This window comes from Nicotiana sylvestris, chromosome 6 (genome assembly GCF_000393655.2).
Source record: "Nicotiana sylvestris chromosome 6, ASM39365v2, whole genome shotgun sequence".
In the NCBI taxonomy this organism is placed as follows: Eukaryota; Viridiplantae; Streptophyta; class Magnoliopsida; order Solanales; family Solanaceae; genus Nicotiana; species Nicotiana sylvestris.
In genome coordinates, this window is record NC_091062.1 from 25,184,452 (window position 1) to 25,207,057 (window position 22,606).

Below are 22,606 nucleotides of genomic sequence, written 5' to 3' on the forward strand. Positions count from 1 at the left end.
AAAATATCCAAAATAAGGGAGTTGGTTTACAAAATATTGCCAACGATAGGCGGTCAACAAAAACATACATAATGAAGTAGCTTTACAAAATATTGTCTACCACAGTCAACAAAACACATACATATGTAAATATCAGTTGAGCACTTCAATTAATGTTTGTTGTGGCTTGGCTGCTTGGTGTGGATTGTGTAACTAGGGTGGCTTGAGTGGTTGTAGTAGACTTTGCCCTTCTGTAACTCTGTTCTTGCAGCTGCCTTTGTGTAACTGCTGCTCGGCCCTTCCACTTTAGTCCAAGTGGTTTGAACCTAAGTTCAATGTTGGTAGGAGCAGAACTTATGAGTGTAGAAGAATTGTGTACCACTTTGTCAGTAGTTCCAGACTACACAAAAATAAAAGGTTGTGAGTGAGGGATTATGTAGTAAACCATTGTGTAATTAAGTGAAAATATTTACCCTCTGTATAACAGTGCCACTTGAATCAAATAGCACACTATATCCTGCTGTCTTTGGTCTCTTAGACCCTACATTTACACCACCTCTTCTAGGCTCATTGGTCTTCCTTTTTGGACCTCCTGTAATATTGGTTGATTGTTGTGTGCTTGGATCAATGATTAGTAGAGTGAAGGCAACACTTTCCATAGTTGAAGGTGTTGTTGATGATCCGGCTGTTGGTACTGATGCACTTCCAGCTATTGTTGATGATCCAGCTGCTGGTACTAATGTACTTCCAGCTGTTGCTGATGCACTTCCAGTTGCTGTTGATGTTGCAGTTCCACTTTCAGCAGTTTCACCTCCAACTGAACTAGTTCCAGCCCTTCCCCCTTGGTTTCTCTGCATACACATAACAAAACTATCACTAGTAATTGAATTCTTTCAATATTAGCAACAAAACAAACATTAATACTTACTGTTAATGGGAATCCTTTCTTGTTATGTCCTAGAGTCTTGCACAAAGAACATCTCATTTGTCTCTCTATCCTTGTACCCTTCCCAAACTTCTTCTTTGGTTCATCAGCAGCTTTTCTCCTTTGGTTCTTTGGCCTTCCTGGCATTGCAATTATAACAGGTGGCTCAATAGCTGGCAGTGTGCTTTTTGGCCATAAATTCATACTAGTTAAAGGTTGAATAAATCTGCTATATGCCTTAAGGTAGGTATCCTTTCCCTCATAGTTCTTATAATGCATTGTTGTAATTGCATGTGCACATGAAATTCCTTTGAGTTGTCATGATCTACAAGTACAGGTACATGTCCTAAAGTTAACAACATGTTTATATGGATCTCATACCCTATTTCACCATTAAATTTGACTTCACATTTGGCTGCCCTTTAAGCATTCTCTCCAAGTATTTCCATAGCCATGGGTGATATCTCACCTACCCATTTTTCAGAAAAATCTCTCATGCTATTCATCCTCTCCATACACTTGATTTTAATTTCCTCTAATATAGTAATGATAGACTTGTGCCCAGCTGTTAATATCCAACTATTGAATGTCTCACACATGTTGTTCTCCACTACACCACACTTACTATGTTCTTTGAAGTATGCCTTACACCATGTTTCCTTGTTATATTCAGTAAGTCTTGAACAATATCTCCCCCAGCTGGTCCATTTCATCCAACTTCTTGCTAAAGTAAACTTCAAATGTAGCTCTTGCACACTACCAGAATTTTTTCCTTCTTTCCTCACTAGGCCAAGCTTGCTTCCAATTAGCCCAGATATGTCTAGCACACCATCTCATCTCAGTATTTGGCAATAACTGAGTTATTGCTAGATGAAGACCCTACAATCATAAAAACTATATTGTTATAACTTAAACATAAATGAAAACAATTACACTTTAACGAAAGAGTATTAGAAATCATACCTTCTGCATATCAGACATGACCATCAGCCCTTCTCCTTCAGTTTCTGTCAAGTTTAGATCATGCTTGAGACATCTGATAAACCAAGACCATGTATCCTTTGATTCCTTGAGACAAAGCAGTTCACTTTTGCATGTCCCCTTTAGGAATGCAAAGCCAATTATGTTTCTGCACCTTTCTAACCATCCAGTTTTTAATGCTTCAAGACAGACATAAATGCCTATAAACACCTCCTTGCCAGGAATTGAATCATTATATGTCCTTATTGTCACACCTCCTTTTTGCGCCTACCCCGAAGGATAAATGCATGAGGGGAGTTTTTTCATTTTAAGTGACATTATTTGAAAATGAGATTATTTATTTAATTCAGAGTCGCCACTTGGGAAAGGTTTGGCTTTTGGTGTCCCAAGTCACCGGTTTATCTTGAATCCCAATTCGAGGAAAATATTCGACTTTCCAAATGAAGTCTGCGAACCAGAAATTCTAAGTAAGGAATTCTGTTGACCCGAGGGAAGGTGTTAGGCACCCACGGATCCCGTGGTTCTAGCACGGTCGCTTAAATTGTCATAATGGCTAAATATCTGATTTTAATACATGTTAACTTGTGTGCTTTTATTAAGTTTAAACCGCTTTTATTATTATTTTTTAATAAAATTGCAACGTCGTGAAAATGCATCTCGAACCACGTCGCAATCAATACACCCGTGGTTGTTAATACATTCCGACTCCGTTGAGATTTGGATTTGGGTCACATAAATGCGCACCCGAATTTAAGAATGTAATTTAATTAAAATCGCGCCTAAAAGGTCTAACGCGTTATTATCTTTAGGGAAAGCCGTGAAGTTCGCTAGATGGCTCATCCCGTATTCTAAGTATTTTTAATATATACATTTATGAGAGCTCCGCGGTTTGTGCACTTTTTTTTTTGGCGAGGCTCGTCTGACAACAAACTTAAAAATACTTCAAATAACAATAGACACATGCTGTACATATGTTTAAACTAAAGTTAAAGCCAAAAGCAAAAGTTAAAGCTTAAAGGGAAAACAAAAGCAAAAGTTAAAGCAAAAGCAAAAGTTAAAGCTAAAACAAAAGTTAAAGCATAAAGGGTGTTATTATTTTAATAGCTTTTAACATTTCGGAAAAATTCAAGGTTATTTAAAACATCTCAAACCATAACACCTGAGCTTCACGACACGCTTTATCTAACCTTGTTCGAAATTGAAGCCGGGTCACATGAAATGAACCCTCGAATTTAGAAATTAAGCATCACAACTACATCACGGGAACCGTACCCGTAATCACGATAATAAATTAAAGGCGCGCCTAAAAGTATACTAGGTGTTCGTTATTCTTTTATATAAACTTTGTGACTATTGTAAAGCAAGCATTATAGAATTAGACTAACAATTAAATCATGAAGACTAATAGTTAAGCTATAATCTAAATCCAACAACTTATTTCTTTCATGTACCCATTTTGTGGAACATATCTTATAAGACAAAATTCAAACGAAAAAACGAAATAAACGAAATAACAATGAAGTCATCCGAGGTTAAACAAATATGGAACAACAATTCTAATAGGTAATAATATCCATGATAAAATCAAAAGCAATTCAACAAAGACGACACACAAACAGTTCATAAGAAATCCATACCATTTTTATTCCATTTAAGCAAATATCACAAGTTTAGAAATGTGTATGCACCTGTTTGAAGCAAGAACAACAACCAAACTGGACCGACAACTATCGGAAACCTCTTCAACGACGGAACCTTGGAACCTCGATGTCAAGCTCAAAGATCTCAGACCGGAAACCACGAGCACAACCCAAACGATGACCTTAGACGGACTGCGCGACGACAGTGAAGAAACAGCGGCAACTGGGCTGATTGGTTAGAGACCTGGGGGCTGGTGTTATGGTGTTCGAAGGAGAAGAACGTGAAGCAACAGCAGCAGCAACAGCTTCTGCTCGACGAGGCTCCGGTGTTCGTGGGGCTGGTTGATTGGTTGTCGACTGGAAGATGGATGACGGGGACGATCTAGTTGCTCGATAGTGAGGTTGAGCTCGTCCGGTTGACGAATGTAGCGACGAACGGAGGGAGTCTATGGCGACGATGAGGGTGGTCTGGGTGGACGATGAGGAAGGTGATGACGTAAAGGGGGTAGTCGTTTGAACGTGAGGAAGGTGATGACGTAAAGGGGGTAGTCGTTTGGACGTGAGGAAGGTGATGGCGCAACAGCGATGGCTGTTTTGGTGGAGCTGGAGCTTGTTGGCTGGAGGATAGGGTGGTCGACGGACTGTTTGGTTGACGACGTTGCTGCTGGTTCGCGAGGGATGGTGGGCTATTGATGGTGGTCGTGAGACGGAGAGGAAGCTGGGGCGACGGTGGTTGCTGGAGGTGGAAGGGTGGTCGCTGGACGATTTTTCCGGTGACGGGCAGTGGTGGTTTTGAGGCGTGAAGGAGGTGGAGTTATGGTCGTGGTAGTTTTTTTCTTCTTCTCCATTTTAGTGGTCTTCCCTTTCTCTTTTCAAAAAAATGTCTAAGTCCCCCCTTTCATGTGCTCCTCCGTGTATATGTAAATGTAGGGTATTTTTTGTATGCTTTTTCTCTTTTTTCTTTTAAATCTAAATGGTCCAATTTTAAAAGCCTTCCCATGTTACTTTGTCCATGTGCCCATGTTCTTGTGTTTTGTCTGTGTCCCCCACGTGTGGTGGGCTCGGATTGTTACGGGCTAGGTTCGAAAATTAGGCCTAAAAATGGGTCGTTTGAACCCGAATATCATTCTTTGCCCGGAATCGAGAATGAAAACATGAATTTATTTAATTAATCCTACATAAGCAAAATAACTATAAAAATAAGACTGACAATTAAAACGAAACTATTTCTATATTTTTCCAAGTTTTTTTTTTTTAAAAAAAAAAAAGAAGCTACAACACATTAATTAAACTATTTTTTTACAATTTTCATTTTATATATATATATATATATATATATATATATATATATATATATATATAATATAAAGTACTATTTTTATATTTTTTAAAGTTTATGAGAAATGAATAAACTAAAATTTATATATCTTTTTTTTGTAATTTTTATTTTTGTGACGAAAATAAAGTAAAAGAGTCAAAATAAGCTGAAATAGCTACATTAAAGCTAAATTAAATATTTACGTGCTAAAATGCGAAAAATTTGGGGAGGGACAAAAATCACATATCAACACTTATCACTACAGTAGTGCCAGGATTAGTAGACTTTAGCATTTCTGCATAATCATGAAGCCTAGTAAATTCTTTCTTGTAATCACCCATATTCTCCTTCATAACTATCATTTTTGCTCTTCTACGGGAAGTTTTACTCACATATAAGCCATATGATTTCCTAAGTAAGGCTTGAATCTGATGAAGCTTAATTTTAGGCTCATTAATTATTCTGTCTTTGAATTTTTTTGCAATCCATGGTGGGTTACACATCTTGTTCCTTATTTTCTTGTAGCATTTATGGACAGGGTAGTATGTAATTACCCTAAAATTACAGGTGCTGCCTTCTATGCTACCAAGGATATGCCATGGACAACCTTTCTTTGTGCACTTTGCCCTAACCATTTCCTTCTCATTAGGTTTCAACTTAAGGTTCACACCTTTTTTAATAGAATATGTCTGCAATGCCTCTCTAATCTGTACAACATTCTCAAATATCATATACAGTTCAAAAAATATTTTTTGGCAAGTTGTGTCAAAGTAGACCTTCTTACTTGGATTCCTAGCTTGTGCATCACTTACTTCATCAGGGCAAACAAGTTCTCTTTCATCATCACTACACTCACTACCTGGATCTGAGCTATCAAAATACTTGCCATCCCCTCCTAGTTTCCCTTCATATTTTCTCCTTTTGTTTTTATGCATATCTTCAAAACCAGCATCTATACCAATTGGACCAGATGGTATCTCATCTACATTTACTTGGGCATCCTTCTTTTTGTTGAGTTTAGGCTGTCTAATTTCAGCTATATCATCTTCCAAATCACTACATTCTTCAATGTTCTCATCTATATCAAACAGTGAGTCAGGCCCTTCAGAATCATCAAGGTCCTCATCAAAATCAGATTCTAATGTTTGAAGGTGATAGGATGAGAAGTTATTACCTTCACCTTCATCTGATTCTTCTATCTCTTCATTTCTATTTGCCCCCTTTTCAGTCATATTTATATCATAGTTGGGAGGTGACACATCAGCCCTAGTATTTAACCCACTGTCATGCCCATCTGTTTGTATAGTAGGGTCTAGTTCAGTTATGTCCTCAACAAGAATAGGCTCACTAATTTTATGGACAATACAAACATCAACAAAGTCACCACCTTTCAATGTATTAAGAAACTTTAACACACCAACATCTGTTTTTAAAATGTAATAACCACCCTTTTTGTTAACTTTGCATCCAAACAAATCAACTTATAAAAATCCTAAGTCACTAGCAAACTTGTGAAACAACAAAATATGTAGCTCATCAACATCAACTGTAGTTAATTGAGGACAAGTTAGTCCATTTGCATACCTTAGGTCAGGGTCGAATACAAAATTACCACTGTGGTGGATTTGTAGGTTAACTAGGGTTGAAGCCATTTTCTTTTCATACCTGCAAAGTAAAAAAAAAACAGTGTTATCTATGCAATTTGTTATCAAAAGTTGCACCTTTACACAACTCCATAAACAAACCAACAAAAAAGAAAGATTTTTAAAGTAAAAAAGCTTCCAAGATTCCTTTTTCGTCCCCACAATGCCTTATAATATTCAGAAATACTGTGGTGGACCATTAACAAGAAGGATACCCAACAAACATCACAAAAAAATGCATAAACATCGGATGAAATTCTGCTTTGATAACAAAAACTCAAAACACTAAACGGAATAACCAAATATGCCATTACATACATGACACTACATTAAAAAGGGCTTTCATTCTAACATGTAGCAAAACACAACAAAAGCCCTATATATTAAGGGATATTAAACAGCAATTATGACCTAACCCAACCTTCCCCTAAAAAACCCTAAACAGAGCAAAAGCCCCATAAATAGAGGGAAATGAAGAACAATAAAGACAAATATGAAGAACAAATGAAGAATTACCCCACAAACTTTGATAACAACAGTACAGATGAAAATCCCGGCAACAACGACGGAGAAGAGAGGAGAGACTCACTGTTGTTCGATACTATCTAAGCCCCAAGTACGCGGGTAATTATAAAATGAGGGGAAAATGTGGGTTTGGGGAGGGGGGGGGGTAAATAATCCTTTGCCGATTTTTTATCCTATTTGGCCATCATATGTGACTTGGAGCCTACGTGGTTTTATTTTATTGACGTGACATCTTACGTGTAGGCGATTGTCATACACACACTGGCAGCCTCCTTAGATAAGCGTTTATTATTCACGTTTTGAATGAGTATAAGTGTTCAATTGGCAAGTATCTAAGTTTGGGGACCGGCATGATAAAGTGGGTGAAGTACAAGTGCCATTTAGGCCATTCTGCCTTATCTTTTTAATTTATTTTTCATTTTTATTTTCATAATTTTTTTATTCTTATTTTAATTATTTCTTGTTCAAAATTTTAATATGCACGCTCGTTGTCCGCGTGAATTACACCCACTTTGTCCAGCTCAACCATTTTGTTGCCACATGTGCTTGGTCAACGGTCATAGGGGCTTAAAATATAGACTTTGATCAAGTTAAAGTGTCTGGATGAAAACAAGTGAAGTTTGGGGACCAGCATGACAAAGTGTGATAAGTATATGTGTCATTTAGGTCATTCTGCCTTTAAAAAGTAGCCAACTTCTAAATACAAGACCACATAAGTTACTATTTGTGCAAATAAACCCATTTTATTTTCTTAATCTCTTATTCTAACTCACTTCTTGATGGTTAAAATTTGTGATCCACGTTTGAGCGCCTAAAATTTTCTATTCTTTTGGTCGACTTCTTAATTAACTATTTTTTAGTTATATTTGTTCTATTTTAGTTTGCATGTAAATATATTGTATACTCATAGTCTCTTTGTTTTTTCCTTAGCAAATGTCGTTATAAGTTTAACTATGTCACTAAAGAAGTTATGAATTTATTGAATCTTGAATATTTGATCAAATTAGATTAATACAGATGTGGATCAATCTGTCCTTAATTGTGAACCCATATGGAGAGGGGGATTTAAATTCAAGCCCTAGTTGTGCACCAACAACAACAACAACATATCCAGTATATTTTCATATTTGGGATATGAGGAGGATAATGTGTTCACAGACCTTACTCCTATCTAATGAAGGTAGAGGCCCTAGTAGTGCACTGTAACATAATTAATTGATATAAAAAAGGAAAATCAAGTCATGAGTTTTTCTTTTTAATAAAATGAAGATTAAGATAAAGTTATGCAATTATGCAAAGTGTTGTTTTATGAATTGTGTCTTATGTTTCTTCTTATATGTTTTCTTTCTTCTCCTCAAAATCCAAACACTTCCCATTTATCTCAAAATCAAATCTCAGGAAAAACTTCTTCTAATTACTAATATCTCAAAAATATGGCAACTATTTAAGTTCACTAAATCTTGATTTCCTTTTCTTCTATAACTCTAAATTCCCATCACGCCTATATAAGTTCTGCGCGAGAAAACATGAAAGACAAACATCACACAGAAAATGCCGAAAGAGTTAAACACTATTTACACTTTCAAGTTCCCTTCTCTTTTCTCTCTTCGACTCTTTTATCCTCGTTCCCTTTCTCAGAATTGTAAGAACTATAACATTTTGGTGTATTTAAAGAAGAATCATATCCACGATTTGCTCTCTAGCCAATGGAAATGTCAAAAACATAATATGATTGTTCTTTAAATATACTGGAATATCATGATTCTTACAATTCTAAGAAAGGAAATGAGGACAGAAAGATCCAATTAATTCATGTTTTACTGGGTTTATACTTTGTAGTTTGTACTTATAGCGATTTGACTCCATCACTTGTCAATTGGGAATAAAAATCTATTTATGTGGAATCATATTCATAATGGGTAGATTCAATTCTATAGTCTGTATCGGTGAGCATTTATCAAAATTTCCTAATAAAAACACTTTCTTCATCATCTTTGTAATGTAACCATATACAAATGTAGAGTTGTTCACACAAAGTTCTTCATTTAAGAGCCAATTTCAAGACTCGAATTCAATTTGCTAATAGTGTGAATAATCTTTACACGATTACTATGATTTGATATATTATAACATGTTACTTACTTTTTAAATTAATTACTAATCAATGCTTATTATAAAGTGTTGCTTGGAATTCCCTTTTAAACTAAAAGCTGGATTGTGAAAATATTCTTTATACCATCGGCGCATATAAGTTCTTTCTAAAACGTAGGGTTTAACTTGCCATTCGATATATACCAATAATTGAGTAATGAATAAAAAATAGGACCTTCCAATTTTTAGTGGGATTGGACAAAAGCTACTGAATTTTCGTGAATCAATAAATTATATTATAGGTCCAACTCAATAACGGAAAAATATCCAGTCAAATAATATTGCCTCAAGTAATATTCAATAGCTATTTAGATCTATGTGTTGGGTTTTATGTATTTAATTATATTAAATACTTAAAAGATGGTGAATGGAAAATGGAGAGAAATGAAATTTTTGAGTGAAATTTTAAGTTTGTCCCCTTGGCAAAGGGACATTGTCCCATATTGGAAGAGGAAGAGTTTTTTTATGGGTATATAAGCAATTGCTTTTCTTCTAACTCTTAAAGGGTTGAGAAGAAGGCAAGCCTCGCGCTGTCGTCATCGTCGCTCGCTCGGCTTCGGCTTCGGATATAGTCAATTGATTGATTATTTTTTTGGACAAAATTTATTTGTTAATAGTAAAATATTAACAGAAATGTTATTAAATATTTGTTTTAATAAAAGAATATTAATATTAAAATAAATATTAATATTAAATTCTCAATCCGTTTTTCTGTTTTGGTAACAGAAAATTAACTACCCTCTTCAATTTTCCCTCTTTATTGTTGAGCAAATAGCCATTTATGTAATGGCATGTATGTTGTGGCCGTTTTGCATAAACAGCCATTCTGAAGAGTTGCACCTCTTCAGATTTCAGCCCAACTTTGGCTATAAATACAACACTATTCTACTCAGAATTTCCATACGATTTTCTGAGTTTCTTCTCCTTCTTCTGCATACTTTTAGCATCAAACAAAGCAACAGTAAGTGTGATTTGCTACCGAACTTTTTGTTCGCTGAAACACTGGGGTTTGAAGTACCACTACACCAGTGTGTAATTCGTTCTATCTTGGGAGGAAATAATCCATAACCTTGGGTACTAGGAGGGGATTAAATTCCTTAAGGAAACACTGTGAATTCAGTGGGCTCGAATTGGTTTTATGTTATTTTGTTGTTCATTTCTGTTTATGTTCATTTATATTTCCAGAATTATTTTACAAATACAGTGTACTTGCTAACACTATGCCACGTCGAATATAAAATAACTAATGGCTACGATTCATATCAATTCCTATAGTTACCAAAAAAACTAATAATGAAAATATATATACTAGCGGTAGCCGTAATCTATTCATGTTTATTACTTTAACTACAAATAAAGTAATATGCAGTGCTCTCTATAAATGATTATATTGGAATGACATTTCTTCTATGCTTTGAAAGCAATTTTACAAATAATACACTAAATTACAAATACAAGTATCCATCTTCTCTATTTACGTGGTGATAATATGCCAAATATTATCAAATTTCTTAACAATAATTTTTCGGAAAATTCATCTGATGCCCATATTTTGCTTTATTTTGCATTTTAAAAGTAAGAAACATGATTAATATTAACGACTGTTTTTTGAAATTTTTGCCAATTTAATTTTTTTTGATAAGTATAGGATTTAAGATGAATCTTAGCCATTAATTATTTTATGATCCCCATGACATAAATCTAAAAGTTTATTGAATATTACCTGAGGCAATATTACTAGACTGGATTTTTTCCCTCAATAACCACAATCAAAAGATTCAAACATGAGGTGTTTTTTTATACCATATATACCACTTCCTAGTTTCTGTTCAAGAGTACAGTCAGACCTATCTATAACAGTATCCTCATATAATAGTCATTCACTATAACAATCGAGTTTTTCTCGCAACCAATTATTATGTTATGTTATAATATATGTCCTCTATAACAACACTTCACTATAGCATCTAAAAATATCAGAACAAATAAGGCTGTTATAGAGAGGTTTAACTAAGGGTGTCTAACGGGCCGGGTCATCCCATTTCCAGACTGGCCCAGACCGGTTGAAACCGGAACCGGCCTGGACCGGTACAAGGGGGCCGGGTGGGGCTGGGTTAAAGGGGTAGGAGGTTTGGTCCGTTCATGTTTTGACAACCAGTTAACCGGACCAGTCAAAACCGCTCGACACAAATCATTTGTTCATCCGGTTAACCGGCCCAGACCGGTATAAAGGTAACTATTTTTTTTTTACTTGTGGGCCTAAATCTGACTATTGGCAACGGTCCATTTCCCATTATGGTTGTTGCCCAACGGTTGAATTGCACGAATAGCCCATTTTTTGTTTTTGTTTTTTAAATTAACACCCCTTTGAAAAACTATAAATACACTCTCCCTCTTCTTCATTTCTTCACTCATCTCTCATTTCTCAATCTCAAATTCTCAATTGAAGTTAAATCATGCCTCGTACTTCTAGAGTGCGCTCATATGTTTGGGAACACTTTGAGTTGGTGGAAGAAAATGAAGAAGTTCAGAAAGTAAAGTGCAAGAATTGTGGTCGAATCTTAAATCTTCGTCCAAAGTGTGGCACATGCAGTTTAAGGAGGCATATGAAGACTTGTCTTGAGCGTCCTCCGGAAATTCGTATTTAAGTTGATTTGAGACAATTTATGTTATTTAAAATTATTAGACATATTTATGCTTAATGTTTTAGTTTGTTAGATTAATTTGAAGTATTATTATGCATGAAAATTTAGTTTTACTATTTTTTTGTTAATTTACTTGTTAAATGCAAACTTCAATTTTGTAATTTTGAAATAAATGTAGCGCTTGCAATTTATAAGTGCAATTTTTTCTCATCTTCATTGTATTCTTTATATTTTTACTTTATATTAATATAACTTACAATAGTTATACAAAATAATAAAAAAATAAAAAATTACACTAACCCGGTCCGGCCCGGCCCCTTGTACCCGTAACCTTTACGGTTCAATTTTTACCCTGATGAACCCGAACCCGTTAAATCCGGTATGCCCCAACCTGTAACCGGCCCGGACCACAACCCGTACGGGTACTAAATTTCCCTAACCAGGCCGGCCCGGCCCACCCGTTAGACACCCATAGGTTTAACTGTATATCTGCAGTCACTAAAACTTCTATCACGAGTAGTAGGGACACAGAAACCATGACCTATACCAATTAAAAAGCATGTACTTACGATTTAATATTAGATTTACTATATATTAAAATAACATCACTATTAGCAGACAGGTTGCTGTGGTGTAGTGGTTATCACGTTAGTCTTACACACTAAAGGTCCCCAGTTCGATCCTGGGCAGCAACATCTTTTTTGCTTTTCCACATCAAATTTCTTCATTTTTAGTTATGATTATGTACACATTACTTGCAAAAGATACAGAATAAGCTATGCTTTGGTATTCAAATTCTTTTTTTCATTTTTCTTTTAATTGTTAGATCTTAGCGTGCTTTCTTTGGATATTTCAGAGGCTTGGCCCTTTTTTCGGTTGTTCCTATTGTACGTTAGATGGAATGATCTAGAGGGCTAAAAATCTTACCTTTACTTAGAGAGTGGTGTTTCCCGGTTCAAGAGAAAGTGAGAACTTTCCTTTAGCTACAGACCTTGAAAATATTTGTTTTGCCACTTTATTTTCCTCCACCAAGCTCTTCTTATTTACTTGCTTAGCTTTGCAAGAAGGCACACATGCTTTTATTTTGCACTCAAAACTCTTACCATTTTCAGTGTGCTTTATTTATCAAATTCTACTGTGCTTTCTTTGGGCATTTCCTAGTATTCTCCTATTTCAATTTGAGGGCATATTGCATATAACAATGGTGAAATTTCAAGGCCAATTGTGAATGTAATTTTCCCAGCCAGACGTTTGTAAGGGAAGTTAGAAATCTCTGGGGGCAAGTGGACAGATAGTTATTCTTAGGGATGCTATTTAGAGATAAGCCAGTACTTATTTTGCTCTGAATTTTTAACTAAAAATCTCAACTTCAGGACAATGCAAAACATTTTTGTCCTTAAAAACTAAAATTCAGGACGCATTGGCTAATTCCTAAATAGCAGCCCTTTAGAGTGGCTACCTGGTGTCATTTCTACAAATCTCTGTTGCACATTTTAAAGAATATGAGCAGCTGCTGAATCAGGGGAAAGATAAAAGTTCTCTCTTATTTCACTATGCTATTCCATGTCAAAATCCAAATACATCCTATAGGCATTTCTATCTGAAGAGTAATAGCCCTCCACAAGAGTATCCACTTGAAAACCAAGTTTCTTGTATAGCTGCATTGCTGGAGTCCTTGTAGGATCTACATGAAGTGATATCCGATGAACATTTCTTGTTCTGCATTTCTGCACCGCCGCCTTGAGCAATTTTTCTCCATGGCCTTGTCCCCTGTAATTCTCTTTCACTGATGTTTATTTCCAGCCCCAGAGGAAGGATGCATCAGTAAACGTACGAATATATTTTATTTGTCAAAAGAAAAAGGAAACACTGTATATGAACTTCCCTCTCTATCTCAATTTGTGCTGATTTATGCAGCCGATGAGAAAACAAACAGGAAAGCGACAGGCATGTAGTATAAAAAAACCCTTTAAACATTTAAAGAAGTTACAACAACTATGCCTCAGTCCAAAACAAGTTGGAGTCGGCTGTATGGATCCTCACTAACCATGTTTCTCCATTTAAATTCTTTAAAGGTTAATTTTATTTTATTTTTGGGTAAAAAATCATGATAACAAATTTACAACCATTGAGAGAACCAAAGCAATTCTTCCAAAAGCGGAAAAAAAAGGAAAAAAAACATCACAAGCAAGAAGGTTTTCTCTTCTATGCAAATGATGATAGACAATGCTTAACTGACCTATCAGGAATACTCAATAAAAATACCAATTCACCTGTTTTCTTTCCCGAGCAATTTAATATGATGAGGGTCAGAGAAAGATTTAACTGAACTCTCCTGCAAAATTCCTTAAAAACAAACTGCTAGCTATTTCAAGGTTCAATGTTCCTCAATAGTAGCTAATTAAGCTTTAGTCATCCTAATTTGAGTAGCATGTTAAACAAGGTCAGATTTTGGTCAGCATGAAATAGCCTACCTAGTCATACAAATCCTCAGTAGCCAAACTAATGATTATGGATGTATTTTCAATGCCGATGGTGTCCAGGCCACAACTTACACAGACCTAAACTATTCCACAGAATACCTGCTACCTCTCACTAGCACCTGTATCGGGTTACTACGGCAGCATCTCTTTTACAAATTACAACTGCTAAACACCCTGTTCAATTCTTTGTTCCGGAGGTGCCAACACATCATTATTAACATATCAGCTTGCTCGAAGAGGAAAAATGCATGACACTTCTCTAATTTATTAGACCTGGATCCTTCATAAAATGCTCATCCAATCCAGCTATATTGAAATGCATTGAATGAGCAAAAGCAACTTTTCTTACCCATCTGTTCACACAGATTAGAACTTGTTGGCAAATGCCTTCAAGCATGTTCTTCTTAGAAAGACAACTTGATTACAGATTCAGGCTCTCCGAATAAGTATCTTTATCTTTTGAATGTTCAAGCTATAGTCACATTCACACTACTGATTGTGCTTTCTCATATGCTACGTCACATCAGACATGAGTTCCTGATGAGTCATGATCATAACTTTCTATCTGATCTCACCAATTGGTCCTATCCACATCTCACCCAGAGCTGGTGCAATTCCATGAATTCAACTTCTTCATGCCAAAATTAGTTCCCAACCTAATTGTGAGTCACATTGGTTCAAGTTTCATAGACCAGCATGTCAACAACGATTACAAGCAGAGTAATCTTTTGGGAAACTAAGTAAGTCCAGTGATTTACAAATCCTTTCTCCATCCCAAATTATGATTACCAGTAGTTGCTCAAGTTAGAGAGCTTACAGAGAGGCAATAGTTGCCATTGCCAGTTATTAATCTTATAGGCTGTGGGAATAAGTGCCGCAGAATAGGCAGCTATTGCCTCCGCTCTTAAGCCTAGAGACTCATCTTCATTTAGTTTACTATTCAACTTCCCCCACTCCCTAGTTGTACAGGTACGGACCAAAAGCTTCCTCTATCATATTGAAGAAATAGCTAGGCAGTAGAGCTAGAAGAAGCATACCGCTAGCGTGAAAGACGGGCGGCTTCTCTAGGAAAGATGGCCCAATTCCTCTTTATTTGTTTTGATTTCTGCTGCTTTAGCGCGTATGAAATCATTTACCAAAACAAAAAAGAATCCTCCTCCTGTGGTCATTTACCTAGCCCAAAACCATGCTCATGGGAGAATAAGTATTTTACGTGTGTTTTTTAAACTTAGTAGCAATTTAGCTGCAACTTCCAGTTTACACTGTGAGATAGCAATCAATCAAATGTTACTTGGTAATTGCAGCAGAATAGTATCTCAACTTCCCAGCAAAACATTTGGATGTAGTCGAAAATTACACCTTAACTTCAGTCCCAGACCAGAATTTGGAGTGTTACTATAAAAATCCCGACCTCACAGGGTAGGGCTAAGGCCTACGTACACACTACCCTCCCCAGATCCACTTGTGGGAAATCACTGGGTTTGTTGTTGTTGTTACTATAAAAATTCCAGTCATCAACAAGAACTGATTAGCCTTTTGACTTCATCCCTAATCCCACGGCATCAATTTTAGGATACCTCAACAGTGAATGCATTTTATCTTCTTTTATATTTTCAAAAAGCTATTTTTCTAATATCAGCTTATAGACTCCAATCCAAGAACAACCAATAATGACTACAATGCGTCACTCCCAGACAAGTTAGGTTGGCTATAAAAATCTCACTTACCATAATTCATCATTTAAATTATCTCACTCCAATATTAACTAGAATAAAAGAAAAATAAAGAGTATCAGAAGCTATTTATATTTTCTATTAGTATAAAAATCTCTAAATGGGCTAAAAGACTCCGAAAAAGCATAACACTTAAGTAATCATACCAACTCCAATCAAAGAACAATAAGATAAATTCAAGAATAAGACCAACTACTAACAGGAAAACTTAAGCAAGATGAAAAGGGGTTCGCTTTATTCAGACCTGCTAATTTAGTGATGCAAGCACAAAGGGAAGAAGGCCAAGAGTACATGACATAACCAGCAATATCTGCACCTACTTGGGTGTACAGCAACCCACTGTTCTTCTTTCTGAGTTCTTCATCAAAGGATCGAGCCAATGACTCGTGTTTAGGGAAAATCTTCTTCTCTATTCTCACTATTTCGTTAACTACCTTAGCCCAATGTGGTGAGTTTCTCTGCAGTTCAACTATCACTCCCGTTTCCATTTCTTGGATTTCCTAAAGTCTCTGATGGGTCTTTGACTCTGCGTATATAATAACTAGGTTAATAACAAAACTCAACTGGGTCACAAAAAATACTCCCTCGATTCAAATTTTAGGAAATTACATCCATTGACCCCAAAGATGAATGTTCTTGTTTTTTTATCCTTGCTTGTATCACGGACAATGGGCAAGCAAATAGTAACACTTGTTAGGCTTGAAATTCTTCCCACAAAATTATCAAGAGTCAAAAAATCAAAAGTGGTACTGAAGTATCCTATTTGTGCAAATCACCCATTCAATTTTAGGTGTCATAATAACTATAGAGTCAAAATGAGCTTTTTTAGACCATATTTTTATTAGTTTTTAAATATATTAAGCATCCTCTAAATATATTAATTTTAATTCAAAAAATTTAAAAATTTTATGTTTCTATTCATCCCGAAAAGTTTTTAACATTAGCATATCTTAAAAGCTTTACTTTATTTTTGCAATTTTTTAAAAATATTTTTAACATTTTAATAGTTAGAAATATAATGTACATTGTTTTTATACTGTTTATTAGTATATAAATTAGTAATACAAAAATAATGTATAAAATAATTTTATACAATTTTACACATTTGTTTACTCGTAAACAATACAATTGAATTTATACGTGGTTTATCACAAGTGAATCGGTTTGATCCCAAAATGATAAATAAATTAAACAAGAATGTAAAACTTAGCGTTGAAATCGAGATAAGACAACAGAAATCCTGGTTCCAGGAGCAAAGCTTCCGGAGACAGTAATAACGATATTAATAAGCAAGAAGATAAAATATTGTTGAGTTTTGAACAGTGTATAGTATGAGCTTGTCAGAAAATTCTCCTTACAATGGCTGTTGAACTCACTATTTATAATTGTTCCTAGAAAATAAAGTTCTAGGATCAAGTCCCTCTTAAATGACGATTATGGGGGTCATTGAAGAATGTGTAATAGCAGACAATGAATATCATATTCTCTGTAACGGACTACGCAGTTAATGCTATAGGACATTCTCCATTAAATGTTATTGGGTGACAGACATTTATTTTGTCGTTATGGATATCATTCCCTTCAGACACAAACGGGATTGCTGCCTTCGGACCTGGTTGCCATTCGCCTTGCTTTCTATCTGCATTCGGCTCCACGTGTCACTTTATTATGTGAGCATTTAATATGAACATATTTTACCCTATACAGATAGTCCCTTTGCTTTCCGGTGGCACACATCCTTGTGTCACCGGAAAGTTAGTGAAGATAGCTTTCTTGGCGGGAAATTCTCTAACCCCCTCTATAAAGTTTCTGACGGTTAATTAGATGCACGTCTCTCCGCATTTAATGCCCTAAACACACGTCATCCCATGATTCCGCAATATTTTCGCTAGTTCTTAAGGCAATTATGGCCACAATCTTAGCCGCCTATATCTTTATTTATACGCATCAATCTTCTCCTTTTTACACTTCATAATTTTCTAAACTCTCTCAAACTCTCTTTACTCAACTCGCACAACTTCCTTTAATCTTCTTCTTCAGAGAAAAACCATTACTTCCTTCTGATAATAATGGCATCCTCTTCCAGAAATTCCAGTGCTTCAAAAAACAAAAAGAATACTGATGATGCTGCTCCTCCTACGGTGAGCTTCATTATCCCCAGAAGGCTTACTACAACTAAAGACTTCGAAGATAAGTACCTTTCTGCTAACCCCCCTCCCCCCACATGGGTTGTTTGGGTATATCCTTCTTCCATCCGTCCTTCTAGCATCCTTGCTCTGAAGAAAGACTATGGTTGTCAAAATTTGAACATCATTGCTCCTGACCTAGCAGAGTTGGTAACCTTCTCCAAGAAGGGTTTTACGTATGTTTACACTTATCCCTTCACTTTGGGCCTACTCTCATTGGTTGGGGGCTTGACCCTGTTATCTTGGAGTTTTGCTTCCGTTACCAAGTCTGCTTGCCACATATGAGCCCTTCTGTGTGCCAGACGGTTGCTTGTCTTCGGCGTCTATTCTAGAAGACGGGAGAAGAGTTATCCCTGGCTCGACTGATAAACTTTAGTAAACGTGGTTACCATGATTTGCTAACCAGCATGGACGATGACAATGACCGTGGATGGATGCGGCAATTCGTTGCAGTTTCCACCAGGGATATCATCCCGGCCACGACTCTATCCTTTCCTGAATCATGGAATCGTACTCGTAAGTTCATCGTCTGTCTTTCCTTCTATTTAAAGATTATTTCATGCTATTATTGATTCTTTTTCTTTCATTATTTCAACAACTCGGTGGATACCACCAAGGATTGAAGGCTTGGACCAGTGGATCCAGAAGATTTTGGATGTCACTATGCCTGAGACCCTCAAGTGGAAAGAACTAGCCCTTAAATACGAGTAGAAGGCCAAAAATCATAGTAAGTTGAACTTATCTTGTTTTTACTTTTTGTATAGGAAAATTGGTTAACTTTTCTTTCCTGTTGAATTTAGGTCTTCCGCAAGGCTCTGTTACCGTCCCCGATGAGGCCGTTTAGGTTGATCTTGTTGATGCGATGAGGTTGTTGCAGGAGGCTTTTACCTGAACGGGTGTCATCGGGTCTGCTTTCGGTGCAAGTTCTTCTTCTCGGAGTCCCCAGCCGGAGAACAAGCAACCAAAAAGGTGACATTCATCCACGGCTTAGAGTAAAAATAAAAAGGCGAAGGGCACTGCATGCGAGCCAGCCGCAGACACTGTAGTGATCGATGATAATGGAGGAGCCAGTGATGAGGGGGATTCTCTACATAGAAGACGACGACCTTCATCAACTCAACAGAATGCTTAATCTGTTGAGCTAGTTACGCTAATCGAGGACGACCCGGTGCTCTGGGGGGAATATGTTGTAGTGGACGATTCTAACTCTCTCTTTCGAGTCCTAGTCGTCATTTTCGGTACCGTGAGGCTAGGTACCGGGTCTTTTCCGTCTTCTATTGATGAGCAACCAATAACTAGCACTGCTTTTGGTGCAGTTGCTTCTTAACCTACAACACCATCAACTTCATCTCCATCTTTGCCAACTTTGCCTTCGCCACCAGCAACGGCTACATCATCTCCACGGGCCACAGTCATTCGAAATGAGGATATCCCTCTTCTCTAGTCCCCAGTTCACGGGAATTTGAGGCATAATTATTTTGTCCCCTCCGAAGATCCTTAGAGGAGGAGGAGTATTTCCATCTCTGTTTCTACCGGATGCCATCTATTTTCCCGGCCGGTGAAACTTGCTAATCATCTGAAGCCTCTGGATTTAGACAAGGATAGAAGTAAAATACAGTCTCTCTCGGGAGAGTGTATGGTAAACAATGCCATGCACAACGCAGCGGCGGTATGATCTTTGTTACTTGTGTTGTTCCTTCTATCTTTATTATGGTATGATTTAATTTGTACTTCTGTTTTGCAGGCTAACTTCCTTGCTTCAGAGGGCCTTCAGAGGTTAATCCTTCACAAGGAGAAACTAACCTCCGAGCGAGATCAATATTGTTAGCCAAGTGGGATCAAATTGCTGCTCGGCTCTCGGAACTGGAAGCACAAGCTGCTGAGGCCGTTGAGTTGGAGGCTTAGTTGCAGCAAAGCGAGCAAGAGGTAGTGACCCTTAGCCAAAATGCCGCCATGTTAAGGGTACAATTTGAAGAAGCTAAGGCAAAGTGGGTTGAGGTTCAAAATGTCGTTCTTGCTGCTGCCGTTCGCGAGGCTGCCTCTACTGAAAGACTAAATAATTTGAAGGCAATCTTGAACTCCAAAGCTAAAGAAGTTGCTGCTGCTGAGGAGAAGTATGCCCGATCAGTGACCTTGATGTCAGCCTCCAGGCCGCTAGATCCGAGTGGGATAACCTTTCGACTGAGGTTGACTGTCTTAAGGAAGAACTTCGATGCCAAGCGGCTTCTCTCATAATTGAAAAAATATATTATATGTATAGCATGAGGAGAAAAATCTTGGAAGAGGCCAAAGCAGGCATCATTGACCTTGATGCCGAAATTGCCAAGGCTCGTGAGCTGGAGTTCTACTGCCCGAAGGGGTCTTCCGGTTCAACCTGATGGTACTGACTCTTTTGGTTTCGGTTCCGAATTCTCGGGAACTGAAGAAAAACCTGAAGGGGATAGTGGTAAATGCCAAGATGGTAAAGGCCAAGATCTTGAGCCAGCGGCGAATCCGCCTACTTCTCCTGGGGGTGCAGATGCTTCTCTTCCTCCGGATTTTAGGGATGCAGTAGCTTAGCTTTTTGCTTTCTTTTCATTTTATTTTTCTTTTTCATACTTTTGTACTTGTGTTGTTTGGCACGTTTGTTGTATATAGAAGTATTTTTTCGTTTAAGTATTGCGCAAGTTTTTCTCTTTGCGTACTTTTCATTTAAGTATTGTGCAAATTTTACTTTATTGCGTCGAGTTATGCGAGGCTTTGGGTGTATTTTTTCCCGATAGCATTTGAATTCGGGGCATAAGTTCTTCCGGAATCAACCCTTTACCATGAGGGTTTCGTAAGAGAGGACCCTCATATGTTTACGATGCTCTTGAAGAGGACGTCTCCTGTTTATTACGGCACTAGCATTTGAAGTACTTGTTTAATTTTCAAATAATAAAATTAACTCATCGATTGGACAAAAAACAAAATAAAAATAAAAGGACTTACTTTATTCCTTTTATTTTCAAAAGGAATAATACATAATTACCCGGGTCGTAGCAAATTGATGCACCCTTTAATTTTCGGGGATCCTATGACCCCTTATATTTGTTAAAGGTGTAATAAATAACACCTTTTGTTACTTAGCATAATCTCAACTAAAATAGTATATGACACGCACCAATTATAATTTGACACGTGTTTTTCTTTTTTAAAACTAAATAATTTCTTTTTATTGCTATTTATTTTATTTCTTTTTTTTTTCATTTTATTCTTTTCCCCAATCCCTCCTCTGTATAATCCCTTTCCCGGTTTCCCCAACTGATTCTTTCTGCATCTTCTTATTTTCACATTTATATTTCTTCCATTTCTTTCTTTCTTCTTCATTCTTCTTTTTCCACTTTCAGTTTATCTCGTTTGTTTCTTCATCTTTTTTTTTTTCCGTTCTATCCCTCCGTTATTTTTGAAGAATCGGCGACGGCAAAGATCCAAGGTGGAAGAAAGAATGGTGGACAGGAAGTTCTCTATCATAAAAAAAAATTTGGGATAAAATCCATGGAAGAAAATGCAGGAGAAAGAAAAAGAAAATTAAAAAAGATATGTAGCCGATGTTGAGAAGAGTCACCGGAGCAAAAAAATTTCAGCCAAAATTTTAGTAATTTCGATTGAAAGTGTGAAAAAAATATTATATGGGTTATGATTTGAAATGAATTAAAAAGAAGCTAAAGTGGTAATCTTCAAATTCAAAGCTTGTGGCAATGGAGGATTTCGATCCAAGTTGCAAAGAGATATGAAGATGATGAAATGGGTATGGAATTATAGAGAAAAGAAAGAAAGAAAGAGAAAAAAAAATTAAAAAGAAAAAAAAAACTATTTTGGAGCTCTTCACGCACACCCTCACGTGCATAACAAAACAAGTGCCACGTGAGCTTAAAGGGTGTTATTTAATATTTATTACACTTTTAACAAATGTAAGGTTAATTTACTACCATCCTAATGGATAATTAGGTATTATCCCCTTTCAAAAGCACATAAATATTCGTTGTGCTAAAAATAAATTGTCATTATGTGTGACTAACCTGTACAACTTATTTTTACGGGGCTGATTGTGCAGTCCCCGATCCCAATAATAAAAGTTTGTTTCCGGGTTTCGTGTTCCCGGTGGATATGGCAGTCATTACCGTATTCTCATTATCATTCCCAACAACACTTATTTTTAAAAAAATTAGCTTATAGTATTACTTATTTTTCTCCACCAGACACTTGAACTATCTAATTTTTTTTATTTTTACAAGAAAGCACTTTTTGCCTCCCACATGCTTAACAGGCTATAAAACAGTTTTACACAATAAAACATTTATAAAAGATGGTAAAAAGATGGTAGCGGACACCCAAAAATTGGCTTTCAAAGCTCCAAGCGTATGAAAGACATACTA

The 22,606-nt window shown here is 36.5% G+C and overlaps 2 protein-coding genes and 1 non-coding gene across 6 annotated transcripts; 1 reads left to right on the forward strand and 2 right to left on the reverse strand.

Moving 5' to 3' along the window:
• Window positions 1-104: 104 nt before the first annotated feature.
• Window positions 105-4,382, reverse strand: LOC104235461 (uncharacterized). 4 transcript variants are annotated; one of them, XM_070150030.1, is made up of 6 exons: window positions 3,574-4,382; window positions 1,868-2,064; window positions 1,530-1,783; window positions 908-1,044; window positions 453-830; window positions 105-379 (listed from the first exon to the last, which is right to left on the reverse strand). In XM_070150030.1, the coding sequence occupies exons 3-6, from the start codon at window positions 1,615-1,617 to the stop codon at window positions 146-148; spliced, it is 837 nt and encodes a 278-aa protein (XP_070006131.1). In that variant the 5' UTR covers window positions 1,618-1,783; window positions 1,868-2,064; window positions 3,574-4,382; the 3' UTR covers window positions 105-145. The 4 variants fall into 4 exon arrangements, with proteins under 4 accessions (XP_070006131.1, XP_070006130.1, XP_009787549.1 ...); XM_070150029.1 differs by lacking the exon at window positions 3,574-4,382 and having other exon boundaries at window positions 1,868-2,220; XM_009789247.2 differs by lacking the exons at window positions 1,530-1,783; window positions 1,868-2,064.
• Window positions 4,383-12,429: 8,047 nt separating this feature from the next.
• TRNAV-UAC (transfer RNA valine (anticodon UAC)) lies at window positions 12,430-12,502 on the forward strand. Its single transcript has one exon. It is a non-coding gene; the product is annotated as a tRNA-Val (tRNA).
• An 829-nt stretch (window positions 12,503-13,331) lies between these two features.
• On the reverse strand, window positions 13,332-16,673 carry LOC104235450 (uncharacterized). The gene is made up of 2 exons (XM_009789229.2): window positions 16,268-16,673; window positions 13,332-13,593 (listed from the first exon to the last, which is right to left on the reverse strand). The coding sequence occupies exons 1-2, from the start codon at window positions 16,509-16,511 to the stop codon at window positions 13,364-13,366; spliced, it is 474 nt and encodes a 157-aa protein (XP_009787531.1). The 5' UTR covers window positions 16,512-16,673; the 3' UTR covers window positions 13,332-13,363.
• Window positions 16,674-22,606: the final 5,933 nt, after the last annotated feature.